The 22,471-nt window shown below is 38.6% G+C and overlaps 1 protein-coding gene across 4 annotated transcripts in view; it reads right to left on the bottom strand.

The window, feature by feature from the left end:
* rasgrf1 (Ras protein specific guanine nucleotide releasing factor 1) overlaps positions 1 to 22,471 on the bottom strand; it is a 206,352-nt gene that overhangs the window by 40,131 nt on the left and 143,750 nt on the right. For all 4 annotated transcript variants that reach the window (XM_047822463.1, XM_027174727.2, XM_047822462.1 and 1 more), the window contains exons 12-15: positions 13,887 to 14,029; positions 13,693 to 13,775; positions 12,046 to 12,294; positions 5,431 to 5,801 (exon numbers count right to left, since the gene is read on the bottom strand). In XM_047822463.1, the coding sequence (XP_047678419.1) occupies positions 5,431 to 5,801; positions 12,046 to 12,294; positions 13,693 to 13,775; positions 13,887 to 14,029 (846 nt within the window). The remainder of the gene's footprint in view (positions 1 to 5,430; positions 5,802 to 12,045; positions 12,295 to 13,692; positions 13,776 to 13,886; positions 14,030 to 22,471) is intronic.

The following is a 22,471-nucleotide window of genomic DNA, read 5'->3' on the forward strand; positions in this document are numbered from 1 at the left end:
TAAACGCTGAAGGGTTACCGCCAAGGGCTTCCCATGAGGGGCTTTCATGCTGTAGAATGCAAATTGTCTTCCAGTATTTTCTGATAACAGGCTGAATTCATCTTGCCATCAATTTTTATTAACTTCCCTGTGTCACTGGAGTTCACACAGCCATAAAACATAACAGCTCCACAACCATGACTAATTGTGGGATTGGTGTACTTTTAACCATAGGTCTTGTTTACTTAAACATAGCATTTATGTTATGCAACTCTGCACCCCAGCAGAGTTGGAGCGGAGATCCTCTCAGACCACATCTCCACGGTGCTGCACACCACCTAACTGGTAAACTATGATTTAAATCTAAATTTTAATAGCGATCCTTCACCTTGTCACATTGATACAAATGCACACATAGCTCATCCTATAGAAACTGTGTCTGTGAGATCAAAAAGTAAATGCATGAGAAGTTCTCAAAATAAGCTTACTGTACTTAGACCAGAAAAATGCCAAAGAAACAAACAAAAACAGTTCCTAAAGTTTGGGCTTCTGAACATTAGATCACTCTCACCCAAAGCACTTATTGTAAATGAAATCATCTCAGAAAATAGCCTTACTGCATTATGCCTTATCGAAACTTGGATTAAACCAAATGATTACATTAGTCTAAATGAGTCTACAGCATCAGGATATATCTATAAGCATGAGCCTCGTCAGACTGGTCGTGGAGGTGGTGTTGCCACTATCTTTAGTGATTTCCTTACTGTTACTCAGAGAACACAGTATAGATTTAATTCTTTTGAAGTGCTTGTTCTTAATGTTACACTCTTGCACATGCACACGAAAAAATCCATGATGTCTTTTGCTATAGCGACTGTGTATAGACCCCCAGGGCCCTACACTGACTTTCTTAGAGAGTTTGCAGATGTTCTTTTGGATCTATTGGTTAACTTTGATAAAACATTAATTGTAGGCGACTTTAACATTCACATTGACAATACAAATGATGCTTTAGGACTCACATTTATGGACCTAATAAACTCATTTGGGCTTAAACAAAACTTCACTAGAGCAACACATCGTCTTAATCACACACTAGATTTAATAATATCACAAAGAATAGATGTCACTGATATAGATAACATACCTCAAAGTGATGATATCCCAGAACAGACAAACTATGTCTCACCACGTTACCGACTCAGTAGAACTATTATTCTGACCACTAAAGACAGATTCACAAATAACCTGCCTGATCTGTCTGGACTTCTTACAGTACCCTTAAACACAAACGATCTAGATGTAATGAGTAACAGCATAGGTGCTATACTCACTCGCACATTAGACACTGTTGCCCCTATCTGATTAAAGAAGGTTAGAGACAAAACACCTGCACTGTGGTATAATAGTCATGGTCACAAGAAAGAAATCTGTAACCTCGAGCGAAAGTGGAGGAAAACTAAATTAGAGGTTTTTAGAATTGCATAAAAGGACAGTATGTCCAGATATAGACAGGCTCTAAAAGCTGCTAGGGCTGAGCACCTGAGCAAACTCAGAAAATAACCAGAAAATAACCAGAACAATACCAGGTATTTATTTAGCACAGTGGCTAGATTAACTAAAAAAACAGAAATGTGAACACACTATTCCATCACAGTTCAGTAGTGAGGATTTTATAAGATTCTTCATTGATAAAATTAAAAGTATCTGGACAAAAATAGGTGATGTTCAACATGTGAGAGCACCTTGTGACCCAGGCTCACCTAAAGTGCTTTACAAGTACAGGACAGGAAGAGTTAGATAAGCTTATTACTACAGCTAAATCAACAACTTGTTCACTATACCCCATTTCAACTAAATTACTGAAAGAAGTGTTATATAAAGCTGGTGAGCCTCTTCTTAATATTGTTAACTCCTCGCTGTCTTTAGGTTACATCCCTAAATCTTTCAAGTTAAACCACTCATTAAGAAACCTAATCTAGATCCTAATGAACTATCGAATTACAGACCTATTTCACATCTTCCATTTATGTATAAAAATACTAGAAAAGGTTGTGTCTGCTCAACTGTGCTCCTTCTTACAGGAGAACAATATCTTTGAAGTGTGTCAGTCAGGTTTCAGGCCTCATCATAGAACAGAAACAGCACTTGTTAAAGTTACAAATGACTTGTACCTAGCTTCAGACCAAGACTGTTTGTCCCTGTTAGTTCTACTTGACCTTAGTGCTGCATTCGACACTATAGATCATAACATTGTTCTAGATCGCTTACAAAATTACACAGGTATTCATGGACAGGCTTTAAGTTGGTTTAGACCCTACCTGTCTGATCAATATCATTTTGTAGAATTAAATGGTGAATACTCCAGTTTATTGCCAGTTAATTATGCATCCTTGGATCCTTGGACCCCTGCTTTTCTCGATATACATGCTTCCATTTGGGAACATTATTAGAAGACATTGGATTAATTTCCATTGATATGCTTACGATACACAGTTATACATCTCATCAAAACAAGGTGAAATAGCTGAATTGTCCAAATTAACCAAGATTGGATGAGCTATAATTTTCTGTTATTGTACTTTTTATAAGACAGAAATACTACTTATCGGTCCAAAAACCAGTACAGTGCTGGTAGCTCAGATGTTGGGCTACTGATCGGAAAGTCATGTGTTCAAACCCCAGGTCCACCAAGCTGCCACTGCTGGGCCCCCGAGCAAGGCCCTTAACCCTCAGTTGCTCAGTTGTAAGTCACTCTGGATAAGGGTGTCTTCTAAATGCCATAAATGTAAATGTACACAGAAGCTCTCACAATTCAGCTTCCATTTAGAATGATGTACTTTTACTAGTAGCTCAACAGTGAAAGACCTGGGTGTTATATTAGACATCAACTTGTCTTTTGAAAATCATATCGCCCATACTACAAAAACAGCCTTCTTCCACCATGGAAATATTGCCAAGCTGAGAAACATCCTGTCTGTTTCTGATGTTGAAAAGCTAGTTCATGCATTCCTGACCTCTAGACTAGACTATTGTAATGCATTACTAGGTGGTTGTCCTGCATCTTTAATAAATAGGCTACAGTTACTCCAGAATGCAGCTGCCAGAGTTCTTACCAGGACAAGAAAATATGATCTTATAACCCCAATTGTATCATCTCCACACTGGCTACCTGTTAAGTTTGGAATTGATTGTAAAGAAAACAAAATGAGCACATCACATTAGCAACATGAAAGGAAAAGAACAGTTCATTCTCCATGGTTACTCTAAGGTTGTGAGCCATGACTGAAGGAGACACCAGATTGTTATATAGGGATACTGCAAGATCCTGACATGAGGATGAATGACCTGGGTTGACCTGCAGTTCAGTTTTGCTGGGATTGAATTTCGATGTGATCTGTGGAGATCTACACACAAGCCATGCTATCCGAGGAAGGAAAGGAGAATATAATTTGAGTGGCAAAAGAATAGCAGTGGTAAGAGAATCCATGTTGAGGAGGATGAGGACATCACTTGGTTGATCTAACGGCATGTAGTTTCTCATAGACAGCCAAAAGGGAAGTTTTATTTGATTGCTGCACAACACATCTGATAACCAAGAAGCAGAACAAGAAGTCTTCTTGGGTTTACTGGACAGAGTACAGAGAAGGTCCATTGTTGAGAAAAGAGGAGAGAGGAAAGTTTCTGTGGTCCAATGTTAGGGAGGAGAAGGAGAAAGAATGACAGAAGCTACAGAGGAAGGGGATATAGAGTGGATGATACGATGGGAAAGAGAGAAATGCTAAAAGCTTTTAGGTAGGATAGGGAGAGTGATAGTGAAGAATACTAGGTGACGATCAGAGATATGAAATGTGGTGGCAGTCATGTCTGTAGCTGGGGAAGGACAGGTGAAAACCTGGTCCAGGACATTTCCTCCATTGTGTGTGGGGAGCCAGCTATTGAACATCAGGGAGAAGGATTCCAGAAGAGTCAGGATGCAAGAAGACTAATGCTTGTCAGAATGGAGGTGGAAATCACCAAGCACTGTCAGAGGGGTGCTGTCAGATGGGAAAAGCATTGAGCAGTGTGTCCATTTCTTCTAGAAATTCTCCTAGGGGACCAAATAGAAGGGAAAAAAGGGAAACAGAGGTGTAGTGGTGATCTGTGGAGATATCCAGGTGTCAGTTAGTGCAAAAATCATAACACTAAATTTGCTCTTAAATTGATCTTTTGATCTGACATTATAAATCATATTCCAATAAAAAAAACTCCACTTGTTTCTTGTAAACATATCTGTGTCACTAAAAAAAAACTATTGGCTGTTGCCTGCGCTCCATTCTGTGTCTGGGAGAAGCTTACAAAACAAAGAAGGCAATGGGGCATCAACTTTTTTTGACTTACTATTGGATTTTGCTTTGAATGATGTGAAATTGAGGCTTGCATTTGAATCTATTTCCTGAAATATTTCTATAGGCAGGTGAAGCATCCAAATCAGCCAAGCAAATCTCCAGAAAACTATGTTTGGAAACAAACCAACATTTAAATCCCATGTAAATGTCTCAGACCTTTAAATTAAATGAAGCAGTTATCTACAGAATAAAAAAAAAATAAAAAAAACACTTTTTTTGCTTGGATAAGTATGCAGACAATTGAAACTGTAGCCTGATGCAGATAATTGTAACAATTGTATAAGACAATTGTATAATTGTGTATGAAGGCTTTTAAAAAAAAACACAAAAAAAATATATAGTTATATTTGGGTGGGATGAACACCAATAAATCAAATAATTTCAGTTTTATTGTTTAGTAGCTGAGGAAACTCAGATACAGCAGTGTGCCAACATGTCACTGGAGAGTGTTTCTAAACATTCTTCAACAAAATCCTTTCTATAATACCTTGGCTTCACAATATATAAATTAAACTTGAAACAGTTAATGATGAGATGTTATAACATAGATTAATTGCATGAATTCAAAGAGATATACTTTCTAAAATTGTAAAATGTTGTCAGGTGGAAGTTTTATTATTATTATTTTTTGCTGTGTTCCATCTTCTCTTACACTGACCTGGTATATCCAATATATATACTTATTTTTTTTTAAGCTATCTTACATGTGCTACCTTTATTTTGGAACCAAAATTATTCAAATACAAATTAGATAAACTCATTTTAAATTGAGCATGTCATTTTCAAGCAAAAGTCTCAAAAATAGGCTGGAGGCCTAGGTTGAAAAAGGTTTATTTTGATTCATAAGATTTTTCTGATTTAATGTGAAGATAAATTCGTCCGTATTCAAGACATTCACTGTCCCCTACTTTTTTTTGCAGTGTAGAAAACAGGAGTGTATGAATTTCCATGCAGTTTACTTACAGCAACTCTTTGCAACAAACATACAAAAGAATACAAAATACAATCTAATCCTTAGTTAAAGACTCAGTTAAATTTGTTCTGGCATATACTGTACACTCACCCTGTCTACCAAGGGAGGGCTCCTCTGCTCGCTCAGATTTGCCTTCAGCCTCATCTGTGATTTTGCTTGTAATTGGGCTGGACACATAGAGCTTGTTGATATCCAGTGTGGTCTTGCTGAAAGGTGTAATGGTGGAGTACATGCTTGCATATCCATTGGAGGAACAAGTAAGTGCAGCAAGGTCCAATGCCTTGCCACCTGTGATGATGGGGATGTTGAGTGAGAGCTTGCGGCGCCGGTTGGGAGAAGATGTCTTGCCAAGGGCCAGTGGAGGAGGTGAAGAGAACTTACGGCTGGCACGAGGTGACTTGGGTGGTTCACCATATAGCAGCTTAGTATTCTGGCTGCTGGCGAAGAACAGCTCTAAAGAGCTGTACAGTCAGAAAGAGAGGAGAAGAGAAATAAAGAGAGAGAGAAAGAAAGAAAATAGATATATTTCATATTCATAAATGTTTACTAAGAATTTTAAAAAACATCATAAGCATAATTAAGCAATAGTCATTATGGAACTTGGAAGAGAACGAAGTACCACAGTGTCTGGAAATGTATTGTAGAGATGCAACACACATTTTATATATAACACATATAGTGCCCAAAAGTTTGCATACCTTGGGAGAATTTGCAAGATGTGTACCATTTTTAAATAAAATGTGAGTGAGAAGGTAAAACAAAATTATTTCATTACTTATAGGACTCAAGTTAACATGTAAGGCATAACATAATGACAAAATAATCAATTATTTATAAAATAAGGAAATAATCCCTGTTCCAAAGTTTGCATACCTTTAGTTCTTAATATCGTGTATTGCCCATTTAGCATCAATGATGGCATTCAGTATTTTGTAATAAGTGTGCATGAGGTCCTTAATTTTCTCAGGTGGTATAGCTGCCCATTCTTCTTGGCAAAATGACTCCAGTTCCTGCAAATTTTTTGGTTGTCTTGCAAATACTGCAAGTTTGAGATATCCCCAAAATGGCTCAATCATATTGAGGTCAGGAAGCTGTAAGGTCTGGAATGGTAGACAAGACATGGAAAACGAGAAAGTACACTAAGCATATATTTGCTTAGCTGAGTATTTGGATTTGGTTTTTATTTGGATTCATTTTAAGTTTAAACTAGAACATTTTCCTTCTTGCAAAGTGTGAACACATCGTCGATAGTATCTTAAAATATACTCGCTCGAAATGCTTTTTGATACTGATGATTTTATTTATTTTTCTGAGTATCCGCTTCTAGCTGGTGAGCCAATTAGCATCTCTAGCCTGGTTGCCGCTAGTTGTTTACACCCCCTCACACCAATTACCTATGCTTTACTTGCCCTTGGGTGTAGGTAAGGACACACTCAAGATGCACACTGTGGAATTAGAGCTGGAGCCAATGAGAAGCAGATCCGTGACCTACAGATAAAGCAGGCCCAGTTGGGGCAGGCCCATTGCTGGAATCTTCCAGGATGGACATTCACCTGTCCCATGTACATTCACTTAATACAGATATAGAGAAGAAAAAAAAATCATGCCATCTTTTGCACTAGCAACCATGTATAGTCCCCCAGGGCCTGACGCTAATTTTTTTTAGAGATTTTGCAGATTTTCTTTCAGACCTTTTGGTTCATTTTGATAAAGTATTAATTGTAGGACATTTTAATGTTCACATTGACAATACAAACAATATTTTAGGACTCACATTAATAAACTCATTTGGGCTTAAACAATACATCACTAGACCAACTCATCATCTTAATCATGCTACATTTAATATTATCGCACAGAATAGATGTCACTGATATAGATATCATACCTCAAAGTGGTGACATCACAGACCATTACCTCATACTGTACACGCTACCCATAGAACAGATTAATCGTGTCTCACCAAGTTATCGACTCGGTAGAACTTTTATTCTGACCACTAATGACAGATTCACAAATAACCTGCCTGGTCTGTCTATCTGCCTGATCTATACCCTTAAACGCAAATGATCCAAATGAAATGACTAATAGTATAGGCACTTCATTAGCACATTAGACACTGTAAGTTTAGAGATAAAACACCTGCACGGTATAATAGTCATAGTCAGGCCCTTAAGAAAGCAACCTGTAACCTTGTGCAAAAGTGGAGGAAAAAGTAAACTAGAGGTTTGTACAAATGATTACAAGGACAGTATGTCCAGCTATAGCAGCCTAAGCACCTGAGCAAACTCATAGAAAATAACCAAAACAATCCAAGGCTTTTATTTAGCAAAAAAATCAGATCTGAAAACACTATTCCATCACAATTCAGTAGTGAGGACATAAGATTGTTCACTGGTAAAATTAAAGGGTATCAGGAACAAAATAGTTGACATTCAACCCGTGACAGCTTCTCATGATCCAGTCACACCTAAAGCTCTACACTTACAACTACAGTACCTTACAAGTATAGGACAGGAAGAACTATATTACCTTATTACTGCAGATAAATGTTTGCTATACCCCATTCCAACTAAATTACTGGAAGAAGTCTTACATACAGCTGGTGAGACTCTTCTCAGTATTATTAACTCCTCGTTATCTTTAGGTCATGTCCCTAAATCCCACTCATTAAGAAACCTAATTTAGATCCTAATAAACTATCAAATTACAGATCCATTTAGAACTTCCATTTATGTCCAAAATATTGTTGTGTCTGTTTAACTGTGCTCCTTCTAGTAGGAGAACAATATCTTTGAAGAGGTTCATTCAGGTTTCTGGCCCCATCATATCTTAGATACCATTTTGTAGATTTAAATGGAGAATCCTCCAATTTATCACAATTTATTGCTAGCATAGCATCACTCATATTACATCATTCACAATATACATGCTTCCTTCTGGAAACATCATTAGAAGGCATGGGATTACCTTCTATTGTTATGCTGAAGATAACCAGTTGTATATTTCATCAAAACCAGATGAAATATCTAAATTGTCCAGGTTAACCGAGTGCGTTAAAGATATAAAAATGTGATGAAAGAGAAATATTACTCATTGTTACAAAAACCAGTACACTGTAGCTCTCACAATTCAACTTCCATTTAGAGGGAAGTACTGTTACTACTAACTCAACAGTAAAAGACCTGGTTGTTATATTAGACAGTAACCTGCGTTTTGAAAATTATATCACGCATATTACAAAAACAGCCTTCTTCCACCTTAAAAATATTGCCAAGCTAAGATACATACATTCATCTTGCATCAGTCAACTAATATTAAGTTTCCCCCACTTCTCAATGCAGAATTCTTTCAGCTGTGTGCTTGAGGGGTATCTTGCAGGCCCAGTCTGTTTCAAATCACTCCACATGATTTTAATAGGATTTACATCTGGGCTTTGACATGGCCATTCTGATATTCTCATGTTGAAAGGTCCAGTTTAATTTTTTGACAGATGGTCTCAAATATTCCTCAAGCACCTTCTAATACAATGTAGAATTCATAGTGGATTCATAGTGGAAAGCCTCCCCAAAATTAAATTTTAGACTCATCTGTCCAAAGCATATTATTCCAGACATCTTGGCCTTTGTCTCTGTGTTTTTTGGCAAACTTCAGTCTTGGCCTCATGTTTTTCTAAGACAGCAAAGGTTTCCATGTTGCACACCTCCCATGATAATTAAAGTTGTGCAGTCTCCTTCTGATTGTAGATTCATGCACTTTGACATCAACTGTAGAGGTCAAAACAGATTAGGTTTTTTGGGGTCTTCTTTAAGCATCTTGCAGTCTTCTCTTGAAGTGAATTTGTTTGGATGGCCTGACAAAACAATGTTGGTAGTTGTTTTAAATGTTCTTCACTTACAAATGATTTTGGACAGCGGAATGGCTGATTACACTCACTCACTCTCTCTCACTCACTCATTTTCTACCGCTTATCCGAACTCCCTTGGGTCACGAGTAGCCTGTGCCTACTGTATCTCACGCATCATCGGGCATCAAGGCAGGATACACCCAGGGTGGAGTGCCGACCCATCGCAGCGCACACACACTCTCATTCACTCATGCTTGGCTGATAAAATTTTTTTAATATCCCTTATCAGACTTATAACCATCAACAATCTTATTTCTGAAGACCTCTGAGAGCTCTTTGGATCTCACCCATGTGATACCTCTGACTTCAACAATTTAGAGCAAATATCAAACTAAATATCTGCAGTTTAAATAAGGCAAGACTTCTTCAAAATGCTCTGTAACAAATGTTCTAATCATTTGCACCTGATGTAATATACCTGTCAGTAATTTTATCCATTTTAAGTAAAAAATACTTATATTACTATGTGGTGGTATCCTATTTACTCACAAGTAATAAGATTTTTTTTAAATTATATATTTCTTCTATATTTTAAAGAAGGGGATTTCCTCCACATTTGAGACAAGGTGGCAGACCTAGCCCCAACCCTCCCTCCCAAATGGACACTCTCTTAAGGATAACAAAATGCTGGCTCCAGCTGAACCCCATCAGCCCCACGGAGAACACTGAGAGGGTGGCCATAGACTGGTTTCTGTGGGGTCTCCTGCTAGAAGAGTGGAAGGCCAGTGGCCTTTAAGGAGCCTGCAGAGAAATGTTGAACACACTAGATTGTACATTGATGACCCTGGGAATCAGCAGGGGGGGAAAGCAAAAGAGCCACACAGCCCCACACTGACCAAACCTTTTGCTGGCCAGAACCAGATTCAACTGGGGAGAGGAGGAGGCCTGAGAAGACCCCAGGACCAATTGACAAGCCCATGCCACTCAGCCAGACCTCACCACCCAGCCTCAGGACAACAAGCCCTAGCTTACTGGTTGCAGACTCCACACCCACACACTGCCCAAAGCCCGTCAGTACACCCAGCATGCAATCCTACCTCAGTGAGTCAAGCCAGCAGGGGCACTAATGGTCTCAATTGTTCAAGTCTATGTCCATGAATTCCCTGCCACTCATGAGTGGCCATTCCTGACCTACCAGTGCAAGTCCGACATGGACACAACTAGACAGGATTCAGCACCACTATGGATACATTTGTCTGTAAATCAAGAGCCCAAGCATCACGGGTGCAGAAGGTCTGCATGGCCCAGGAGGCTCATGGCTTTGCAATGGCTTTGCAAATCTACATTGGCATACAAACATGTTGAATCCTGATTTAAAATGATTTAAATGGTGCTAAGGATGTTGTCTTTTGTCTTGTTGGTCACAGTAACCCTGCCCCCCGCCCCTAAAGCAAGCGGTTCTTAAGTCTAGATCAGCAATGTTTTGATGCTACTTAAGAATTGGAACTAATTTTAAATTAGGCTCTGGCTCTGAACCAGCACTCAAACTGCCTTAAGGGGCATAAATGTGCTCCTGGAGAACCCCTTGTCCTGCAAATTTTTATAGCTTCAAAACTATACCATACCCACTTTCAACTAGTAGAATGACTAATAATGAACTAATTTGTTGAATTGGGTGTGCTGGGAGCAAGCTAAAACCAAAATTTGCAGGAGAGGGCATTCTTATTTGTCCCTTCTTATTTGGGCATGTGTTTGACATGTGTTTGATTGGTAAAACAGTCATGCAAGATACAGCTGATATGCGAGTTTCAACAAAATGCATAGAATGTGCACTGAATAAAAATATTTACAAATTTAATGAGAGGAATGCAAACAATGATAATCAAGTGAAACTTCATTTCTGATCTCATAAATGTACTTAAAGAATATTAATTTATTCTTTAGAAAAGTTACTTAAGTAAATGTATCAAAGTAAGTACAGCATGAAGCTACTAAACTCTGAAATGTTGCCCTTACTGCATTGATATTTCACGTATATAGACTGCTGATCCAAGATCAGTAACAGCAACTCGGCTCACTCAAGTTAAACCATAGAACTGATTCATAAATAAAATTTTAACAATTTATATATGACCTCACATGACAGGATGTTCATTACTAATCACAGACATTAAAGGTGGGGTATCCGTTGTTTGAAAGCCAATGTTGACATTTGAAATCACCAAAACAAACATGCCCTCAACCCAAATGGGTCCCACCTCTGTTTTGATAGCCCCACCCCACACATACACCAGACAGGTATTTTTTTTTGTGTGTTGCACCGTGAAAGGTTTATCTCCGTTTCACGCGGAAGACATTCAGTTCTCTTCACTGGTGGAAAACTATCCTATATTAACACGGGTCCTGCTTCTTGCCTTATTGTAAGCCTTTCTTCACTTTCTTTCTTTGTTTTTATCCTCCATGTCAATGTTAAAACCACTTTCTGCTAATGTCACACATGAGCACTAAACACTCTCTCCGCCCATATTGACAAGACATGCTGCTTTCTGCTCATTGGCTACACGTTGGTATTGTTTATGTTTTGTTTGGTGGCCCAACGCAGTTTTCTGAAGCATTTCTCAAACAACGGAGACCCCACCTTTAAAGTTAGACTCTTTTAAAAGGATTTTTGTTAACATTCTTTTTCAAATATATTTCTTTTCAGACAGCTCATGAGCTGTAAAAAAGCTCTAGGAGACAGCATCTTTTACTCAAACTACAACATAATGCAATACTTTCAGGCTTCCATTAATTATCAGAACTGTTTGCACTTTCTGGGTGGCACATTACAGCAATAGCAGTCTAAATGTGAGACCCACCGAGCTGGGATGGCACTGATGGGCCTTTTGTAGATGGCAATGAGCTTGTCAAGTACAACATCTGCAGTAGTAAAGACACGGTATGAGTGCAAAAATGTGTTGAGAAAATCAATCGACAGGAAGCGCAGGTCAGTTAGCCTCTCCAATAAACGCTCCACGCTGGCATAGCGGATCTGCAACACTTTGCATGAGTTCATCATCTTACTGAAGCGGATGTCCACGTCATCGCAATAAAGACTGGCATCAGATCTAAAACCAGAAGATGTAAAAATTTTAAAATTACATGTAACATTCAGTGCATGTGTAAGTATACATAACATTAAAGTGTACGTGTGTGTGACAGTGTATTACATTGTGATTTAATATTTTTACAATTATAAGCCAATAGAAGTATCAATTATAAATATGTGATGGTAACTTTCCTGAACTCTATTGCATCTTAATTACAAGCATTTTAACATCGTGACCCAAAAAATAATAGGAAGGAAAAATGACAAACAGGCCATAATGTATCTTAATACTCTGTTAACATTTAATCTTTGGGTACTTGTGATAAATATTATAGATATTATAAGCGCTACAAACAGCTATTAGTAAACTGATACTTTTATTAATATAAAAATGCCTAAGCTATTTACAGAACATGGTTTGTATCATTCACTGATTATGATTGTTGATTCTAATGGGAGAGATATCTAACACTTCAAATGATCTTTTTACTCTGTCTTGCATCACTATCTTTATTTTTGTTGAATCTATTAAAATACAACTTTTTATTTTTTGTTATTAATTATTATTTTTTGTTATTAATTATTGGGCCCTGCTTCCACACAAAGACATTCATGATCCATCTCTAAAATGGATTTAAAATCTGTAACAATACCCTTATTGAAGGGATTCCAGTTCAATTTCACCATGGCACAGTTAGTAACTGATGAAAAACCTGATTAGTTATATATATATATATATATATATATATATATATATATATATATATATATATATATATATATATTTTTATATAGAGCAAACAGTTACACAACCTCTTGATGAATGTGTACCAACATGATTGCCAAAGATAGGCAAGGTATGAAACTAAGCAAGAAAAGTTAAATCTATGGTGAAACATTTATTGTTTCTTAAAGATTAAGTTAAAGTTTGTTACAGGCAATATGTATATACAGTGGTGTGAAAAAGTGTTTGCCCCTTCCTGATTTTTATTTAATTAATTTTTTTGCACATTGTTCACACTTTAATGGTTCAGATCATCAGACAAATTTAAATATTGTTTAAAAACAAAATACAAAGCCACATGGCCCTGTGTGAAAAAGTGCTTGGCCCTTAATGGTTTGGATTTTGTTTTTAATAATAAAAACCTTCATTCAAAAACTGCATGTTGTGTTTACTTGTGTTATCTTTTACTAATATTTAAATTTCTTTGATGATCTGAAACATTAAAGTGTGATAAACATGCAAAAAAATACAAAATGAGGAAGAGGCAAACACCACTTTATCTTTAACACTTTTTTCACACCGCTGTATCAGTCATATAAACATCAGTATAATCATAGTGTATTTAAAGAGTTACAATTATTTGCACTTAGCTCATTGGATGTTTTTATGAATGCATTACAATACTAGTCATACTTGATCATCTGTGGCACAGTGACTTTTGAGTTGTCTTCAAAAGCATTCATCATAAGGCCATTACAACGAATATTGTCAATACACTGAGGGAAAGAGAGAGAGGGAGAATATAAGTACTGATTTTAAACCACAGGAGTTAAAAGAAAAATAACATCCTGAAGCTGTGTGGATTAACAAACATGAGGTGAACATGCCTGGCTTATGTCACTGGTCCAGGCTGACTTCTCTTGCCTTGAGGAAGCAACTAGGATGACGGTGAAGGACTGGCTGTCTTTAGGCTCCACCACTATTTTAAAGTCCAGGTGCTCCATATCTTGTGTATTCTTCTCTGGTTTTGCTGTAGAAAAGACAGGTAAAAATATTTTTTTTATAATGGTGACTATAGACTAATTTAAGGAAAACTAATAGAAAGTGCCTTAAGAAGGTGTAGGACCACCACAAGCCACCAGAACAGCTTTAGTGTGCCATTGTATGTGTGCCATTGTATTTACATTTACAGCAATTGGCAGATGCCCTTATCCAGTGCGTATGTACAATAGTGCTTTAAAGTGTCTATCAATGAATATATTAACACTGGTTGACTAGGTTATAGATAAAGGTACCATCAAAGTATTTACAGAATCAGAAATGACTGGTGCCTAAGTCATGTAGTGTCTCTTTTGAAATTTGTGATTGTCTTCATGCCCGTCAACGTGCTTGGGGGGTCATTAGTGGAGTATGCATTAATGCAGCTTTGGTTCTTTGAATGCCTGCAGTCAAATTCCTCCTTGCTGCTCTCATTGCATTTTCATCACTAGACCTGAACACAGACTCCAGGGCTCTAGGAAAAGCTCTGACTAACATTTTACCAGTGTTAATGATTAAAGTGGAAAGTGGTGGCATTTCTCATCTGCTTCAAAACAGTGGTTGTGTATAATAGTTTATGCACCAGCCTTTGTTGATAAATAAGCAAAGACCTCCTCCCTGAACAACTGACTGTTCCTTACCCCAAGTATCAACTCACTAAATCCCGAGCTATCACTCTAGACTCAATCCATGAATGGGTCGTAATAAATTTTGGGGGATATCTTCATATTTAGTGTATTCTGTGTTGGTGTATTTTGTCTGTGGTATCATGGCATTTGATTTATTTATATTTGCGCTGTGTCCTTCATTGGAAGATTTGGATAGGTGCTGGAAGGCTGATCTGCTCCATATTGCTTATTTTTTCAATGTGTCAGTTTGCCAGAAAGCTAGCAAAAAGGGTCAAAGTGGCATCATAAGAGGCACTTGTGGCTCAACCTGTGGTACTACCTGAGCAGGAACCACTTCTGAGAGCCATTGCACAGCCTACCCAACCTTCCCGAGACAGCAGAAGCTATGACAAAGCCGGAGGATGCTGAGGTAAGTCTTGCACAGCCTCTGGCTGGTGCGGTAGCTCCGTGTTAGCTCACCCAAAAAGTGCTTAAAGTGGAGATTAAGCAGCAAGAGTACCAAACTCAGTGCTTGAGAGTTCAGGAACAGGAGTTGTATATAGAAGGAAAAAAGCTCAACCTGGCAGTTCAGTGGAAGCTGGTGCTACTACCACTGAAGTCCAGTTCCTTGATAGCAACCTCCCCGTTTCCCATTGCCTGCTTCAGCCGAGTCCTTGTTGGTAAGTGCTATAGATCCTTTCTCCAGACCCGTTTTGCTAGACCTTATGAGGTGAAGCAAAAGTTAAGTCCCGCTAACTATGTACTTAGTTCACCTAGTCGTAGATGTAATACCAGCGTGTGTCACATTAACCTGTTGAAACAGTATCATGCTAACCCTATCCTGTCCCAGCTGTTATGCCAGTGGTTACTCTCTCAGTAGAGGGGCAGATTTTCCTACTGAATACTTCCCTGAGGTTGAGGATTTACATCTTGGTAGAAACTGCATGTATTCCCTTCATTTGGTCAACTCTGAAGCCTTACAGCAGCTTCCAGAGAAGTTATGAAGTTTGCCTCCATTGTTTCAGGAAGACATTAAAGATTTAAGTAAATTTCCAAAACTGCTTATATGCTCCCATACTACAGGCATTGATTATGACATTGAGATGGGTGATCATAAACCAATTAGATAACACCTACATACTGTAAAACCTTCAAATCATGCAATTATGAAGCAGGATTATTAATTGGATAATTGGTTAGTTATTCCGAGTGTGAGCCCATGGTGTTTCCCTTATGTGTCCTATTTAGTAAGTAGGTAGGACAAGGGGTGGTCAAGAATTGCCAATGGTGGTTAATTGCCAATGTTCTGGCTATATGCATATTCCTAGCACCTACGATGAGGTGTAAGCTCTGTCAGTTTTTAGCTCTGTAGTTTTTAAAACTCTGTGTGGTAATACTCGCAGTGGTTGCTTGTGTGTCTACATTAAAAAAGAATGGTGCAAGAACTCTCTGCTTGGTTCTAGTTACTGCTCATCTTTAGAATTTAGAATTTTTTGACGGTTTATTTACCATAAGAATTCACCACTCTTTTCATTGTTGTATTGTACACCCCCCCCAGCACTAATGCTATGGACACAATATACAAAATCTATAGGACTATCGATGAACTGCAGAATGCTCACTCTAACGGACTGTTAATTTTTGCCAGAGATTTCAAACATACAAAAAGTCGACCACTATCATCCTCATGCCGAAGACGTCTACAGGGTCCTGCTTCGATGACTATTGTCCCATTGCACTCACTATCATTATGAAATACTTTGATAGGCTCATCATGAGGCACAACCAGTGTTGGGTGTAACGCTTTACTAAGTAACGTGTTACTGTAATTAAATTACTTATCCATTGAAAAAGTATAGTAAGGGATTACTGTTCATTTTTACGTAATTTAATTACAGTTACTTGTAATGTGCTTGTGTTACATACTGTAAATTAGTTCAACAGTTCTGTATAAAATCAATAATGAAATTAAAATCTAAATGTATCGTCTAAATGTAAACGTGAAAGCGGCCTCTTTAAAATCGTAGAACAGCTGCGCGCGAGTTCGCGCCAGTTGCCTGTGAAGCTGTCTGAAGCAGAAGATGTCGGCAGAACCGAGTGGCTGTTTTACCAAATGGAAATATTAAAATTACTTCACATTTTTGTCTCAGGTAGACAAGAACATTACAGTAAAATGTAAACTATGTCCTGGTGAGAAAAAACTGACGGCCGCGGTCAATAGTACAAGTAATCTACTGAAGCACCTGAATAGACAGCATCGACGAACACTTTTGAGTGATCCATGTTCATCGACAGATAACACTGCGGCAACCCCTGTTAAGCAGGCAAAACTTGATTTTACATCGGCAGTGCAGAAAGTGACTGAAGGTGAGCTTAAAAAAATGATTGCAGGCTACATAGTGGAAGAGATGCTACCGCTGCGCACTGTGGAATCTCCGTCTTTTTTTATGTATGGCACAAAAGCAGCCCTGCCTGTTCGAAAAACTTTTTCATCTTACTTAGATAAGTGCTACAACGACATGGAAATTGAGCTTAAAGGGACATTCAACAGTTTGGAATATATTTCCACGACTGCCGACATTTGGACGAGCCATAACAAAAGTTTTCTCGGAATGACGGCACATTGGATTGATCCTTCTACTTTTGTACGTGGACATGCTGCATTAGCTTGCAAAAGAGTTAGAGGGAGACACACATTTGATGTACTCGCCAGTGAAATCGAGCAAGTCCATTCAGCTTATGGACTTAACTCTAAAGTGACAGCTACTGTAACAGACAACGGGTCCAATTTTATCAAAGCTTTTAAAATGTTCGCAGACCCAGATTCTAATGAGGAGTCAGAGGAAGATGAAGAAGTGACATTTACTGATGTTGAGCAGACTCTCTCCACAGACTCTGATGGACAGTTTTCCCTCCCTCCACATTTACGCTGCGCATCACACACTGAATTTAATTTTTCATGATGTTGAGAAATGGCTTAAAGCAAACGAGTACAAACTCATCTACAACAGTGCTATTTCAAAGTGTTCTGCACTGTGGACAAAAGTGAACCGTTCTTCTGTGGCTTCAGAGTTGGTAGAGAATTTTTTCAAGAAAAAACTCATAGTGCCTACTTCAACATGATGGAATTCATTTCACAACGCCCTGTCCAGGATCACTGACATTCCAGTTGCTGAGTTAAATACTGTTTGCTCTCAGTTTGGAATAAAATGCTTCACTGATCGGGAGTATCTGTTCATAAAGGAATATTGAATTGTGTTGAAGCCACTCACTGTAGCGCTAGACATATTGCAAGGAGAAGATAACTACACCAGGTTACGTATGTAACCCGGTTCCCTGAGAGGGGAACGAGACGCTGCGTCAGTGCTGACGCTATGGGAATGCTCATAGCGTCAGCACTGACGCAGCGTCGAGTTCCCTCGAAAGGGAACTGCTTTTTCGGAACCCTTCTTCCAACGCTGGAGATTTTAATGCCCAGGACACTAGCACTGCGGGATGAACTTAGGATGACCGCATGTCTCCCTGATGTCATTGTTCAGGTAACATGATATTTATACAGATTGCTACTTTTTTATATTTACCCATGACTTAAATACATTTTTATATTATATTATCTGTCATACTTTTGTAATAAAGTGAAGTGTCTGATATATTTTTTTCACTCATAGGCGATCAAGGTACGCTTTTCTTCTATGATGGACGATAAAGAAGCTCTCCTGGCTGCTGTCACTTTGCCCAAATTTAAATTACGCTGGATCAGAGAAGAAGAGAAAAAAGACACAGTTCGGGCAATGCTTACTACAGAGTGCTGTGAGTTGCCTCTTGAAGACCAGCAGCATAATGCTCAACACCACAACAAGCCTGCTGACTCAACAGATGACTTTTTTTCATTTGAGGAGAAGGAGTTTTCCTACTCTGCTGAAACAGAGGTCATGGAATATTTGAAATCTGCAGGGTCTGAGCCTAGTGTTCTTAGACAGTTTCCCAGGATTAAGGCCATTTCACTGAGGTACAACACAGCCACACCATCAAGCGCACCATTAGAAAGGCTTTTCAGCCTGGGCAATCTTGTGCTCACCCCCAGAGGGAACAGACTTTCAAGCAAACTTTTTGAGATACTTACATTAATGAGATACACCCACATTTTCAAAAATGAGTTTGTTGAAAAACATGACAGCATACAGTATGCATGAAATGTGGTCCACATTGTTTTGAATATTTTCACCTTGATATTTTGCAGAATAATTAAATTTTTTTGTTACTCAGATAATTTTAGAGGAATACTGTTCGTTAACTAAAGGTTACAGTGAGTTAGAAATGAAATAGTTCATTTAGTTGAACACACATGACTACGTTATGAAATATGGTACTCATTACTTTGAAAGTAAGTTTTATGCTTACAGCTTGATACATTAATTAACTTCTCTTAAGCTGAGATTGTTTTTTTTATTGTTCAGATATGTTGCAGAATAAATCTATTTTTTGTTATTCAGATATTTTGCAGAGGAATTCTGTTTGAAATTTGTCACTAAAATGTTGAAGTATAGTATGTTTTAATAAATCTAAAATGTTTTAAAAAGCTAAAGGCTAAACTGTTTCATGTATGACTGAGGAATTATTAAGAGTTTAATTGCTACTGTCTATCTGGTCAAGGTTTATAGGGATTTTAAGAAGTAATGAGTTAAATTACTTATTGAGTATTTAAATTACTTTTCAGATAGAGTAATTAGTAAAGTATTTTAAATACAAAATTGATGATGTAATTAGTAATTAGTAATTAATTACTTTTTTAAAGTAACTTACCCAACACTGGGCACAACACAATCATCCCTTAGCAACTGATAGATAACCTGAGTCGGTATCCTGGACTTTCTGACTGGGAGACCCCAGTCTCTACAGATTGACAACAACATCTACAGCACCACTGACCTGAGCATTGGGGCCCCTCAAAGTTGCATACTCAGCCTACTTCTGTTTGCTGACCTAAGACTTTGTAGCAATACACAGCTAAAACACATCATCAAGTTTGCGAAACACACTCACTCATCACCCTCCTGCTGTCTGGGAAAAAGTACTGAAGCATTTGGTCCATCAAAACCACAATGTGTAACAGTTTCTTTCCTCAAGCCATCATACTGCTCAATAATTAAATCGAATACTAAACTAAATTGAATTGAAAAGACAAACAGGTTCACTAGATTAAAGACAACAGATACCATAAAATTAAAACTCTGTTGGGACCTTTAATTTTTTTTCAAATACATAAAAAGGAGGGAAAATAAGAGCTAATTTAAGTGTTTTTAGGAATAGGTAGGTCTTTACCCCTTATTTAAAGATAGCCAGTGACTACAAGATAGCCATTTGTAATGATACACAAGCCACAGGCTAGGGTAAGCAAAACCAAAGAGATCTTTATTGAAGTCCGTGAGCAGATGTATCGAATTCGAAACTGTATGAAGCACTATGAAGTTTGCAGAAAGCGTAAACACGCACACACACACGCTGGGGAGAACACAGGAGGAAGAGAGACAGGATCCTAGACAGGAGTAGGTGGATACGGGGAGAATAATCCGGTAGCACCGAAGGCGAGGGAGAAGGAAGGAGAGCCGATAGCTGTGAAGCAACCGGGAGTCTGGAGCTTGAATGACTGCGGGGAAGAATCACGTTAGCACATACGAGACCAGACAATGACTGAGTAACTGAGAGTGGTTTATATAGGGTGTGCGTTGATTGAAGAATGTGGATCAGGTGGTGCTAATTAGTACTCAGGGGAATGTGAGTGCTGGTGAGTGAGAGAAGGACCTGGTGACTCCATGACACCATTAAACGTTTTGATGAATACCTAAGTCTTACCCTGAGAGATCGTGGGACCAGTCAAGCAGTGATAGTAGACTGGAGGGAGTGAGGTACAAGAGTGAAAACAGCTCTGGTGTAAGAGGGTCCTGGTCCATTTTTTGGCCGGCATCAGAGTTTTGAATCTGAGGCATGTAGCTACCGGAAGCCAGTGGAGGGAGCGCAGCTGTGGGGTGCTGTGGAAGAACCTAAGCAGGTTGAAAACAATTTGTGCAGCTGCAATTTAGATCATTTGCAGAGGACAAATTGCATACATAGGTAGACCTGCTAGTAGTAATTTGCAGTAGTCCAGTCTCAAAATGACAAGAGACTATACAAACACCTGAGCAGTCTGTGTATAAAAATGGCTGAATCCTTTTGATGTTTTGAGAAATCTACATGAGTGTGGCACATACGAGGAAAAGGACAGTTGATTGTCATTGGGTACTTCTTGTAAGCAGTGGCCAAACAGGAGAGCAGATTGTTGTGTAGGAATAGCACAAGATCCTGACCTGGGATACAGATGTGGCAAGTAAGAATGAACCTCACAGAGAAAAGGATCCTGCGATTTCTCATTCCTGTGATTTCACATAACTGTGTTTGATTCTCTGGCGCCGAAAACACATGGGCAATAGAGGGCAGTCGTGTGTAATTCTCTATCACATATACTGAAGACAGTAATAAAAGACGTTTCTTTAATTCTCTCAATGTTTAGAGTATATACTTTTGTCGAATTTAAAAATCTTTTTGACCTCCTCTGCAGACATGTTATTCTGTACATCTAAAACCATGACCATTTTATATATAGTGGCACATGCAAAAAAAAGCACTCTTCACCCTCTGCATTGGTCAGCCAAGTGGAGAGAGTGTGTAAAAGGTGGCGGTTCAGCACCTTCACTCTCAAACTTCAGGACCATGGCCAGCGCTGCTGCGAGTGAGAGAGAGGCGGAAAAGCACGGACTTTAAATGTTTTCAATTGACAGATGCTTAGTGTCATCTTTAAGGCGCCTGTCTCAAGTAACGGACCTACGTTGGTCACGCTGGTTCGAGGCACACACAAAGCTGGTGGAGTAGGATTAGTTAGTCTTTTCAGTTTGTAATACCACTAGCCACAGTATCAAGCCCTGTTTACAGATATAACTTCACCTTTTGTTAACTTTATCATTCCTTAAATATTTATTAAAGTTTAATGATTTATAGCATTTATTGGGAATATTAAGTGTGAATAATTATATGCTATTGGTACTTATAAATAGTAGCAGACACTATTTGCACCTCAATATTGTTGTGCATTAAACATTATTTCAGTCAGGACCACTTGAGTCAAAATAAAGACAATTCTTTGACATATTTAAATTTTTAATTTGCAAGCTTATAAAATTTACATTTGGTGGTATGGCTCTGTTCTGAATTCCCATCCTTTTCATGAGCTCCATGAAAGCTAGTCAGGGAACAGCAGCAGCTTCTGGGGACAATCTCCCATTTAACTGGAAAAGCAGCAAGACAAAATCCCCCAAACAGACAAAAATAGCCCAGAAGGGCACAGCACAACACAACATAACGCCCAGCAAGGCACAGCACAACATAACGTAACCCAACACAGCCCAGCGAGACACAGCACAACGTAACCCAACACAGCCCAGCGAGGCACAGCACAACGCAGCGCAACATAGCCCAGCAGGGCACAGCACATCATAACACAAACACAGCCCAGCGAGCCATAGCATAATGTAACATAACGCCTAGAAATGCATGGCATAATGTACCATTACAGCCTAGGGAGGCATAGCATAACGTAACAAACGCCTATCGAGACACGGCATAATGTATCATAACAGCCTAGGGAGGCATAGCACAACGCAACATAATGCCCAGCAAGGCACAGCACAATGTATCACAACAGCCTATCGAGGCACAACATAATGTAACCTTACACAGCCTAGCAAGGCACAGCACAACACAACGCAACACAACATAGCCCAGCAAGGCACAGC

This window comes from Tachysurus fulvidraco, chromosome 13 (assembly GCF_022655615.1).
Source record: "Tachysurus fulvidraco isolate hzauxx_2018 chromosome 13, HZAU_PFXX_2.0, whole genome shotgun sequence".
NCBI lineage: Eukaryota > Metazoa > Chordata > Actinopteri > Siluriformes > Bagridae > Tachysurus > Tachysurus fulvidraco.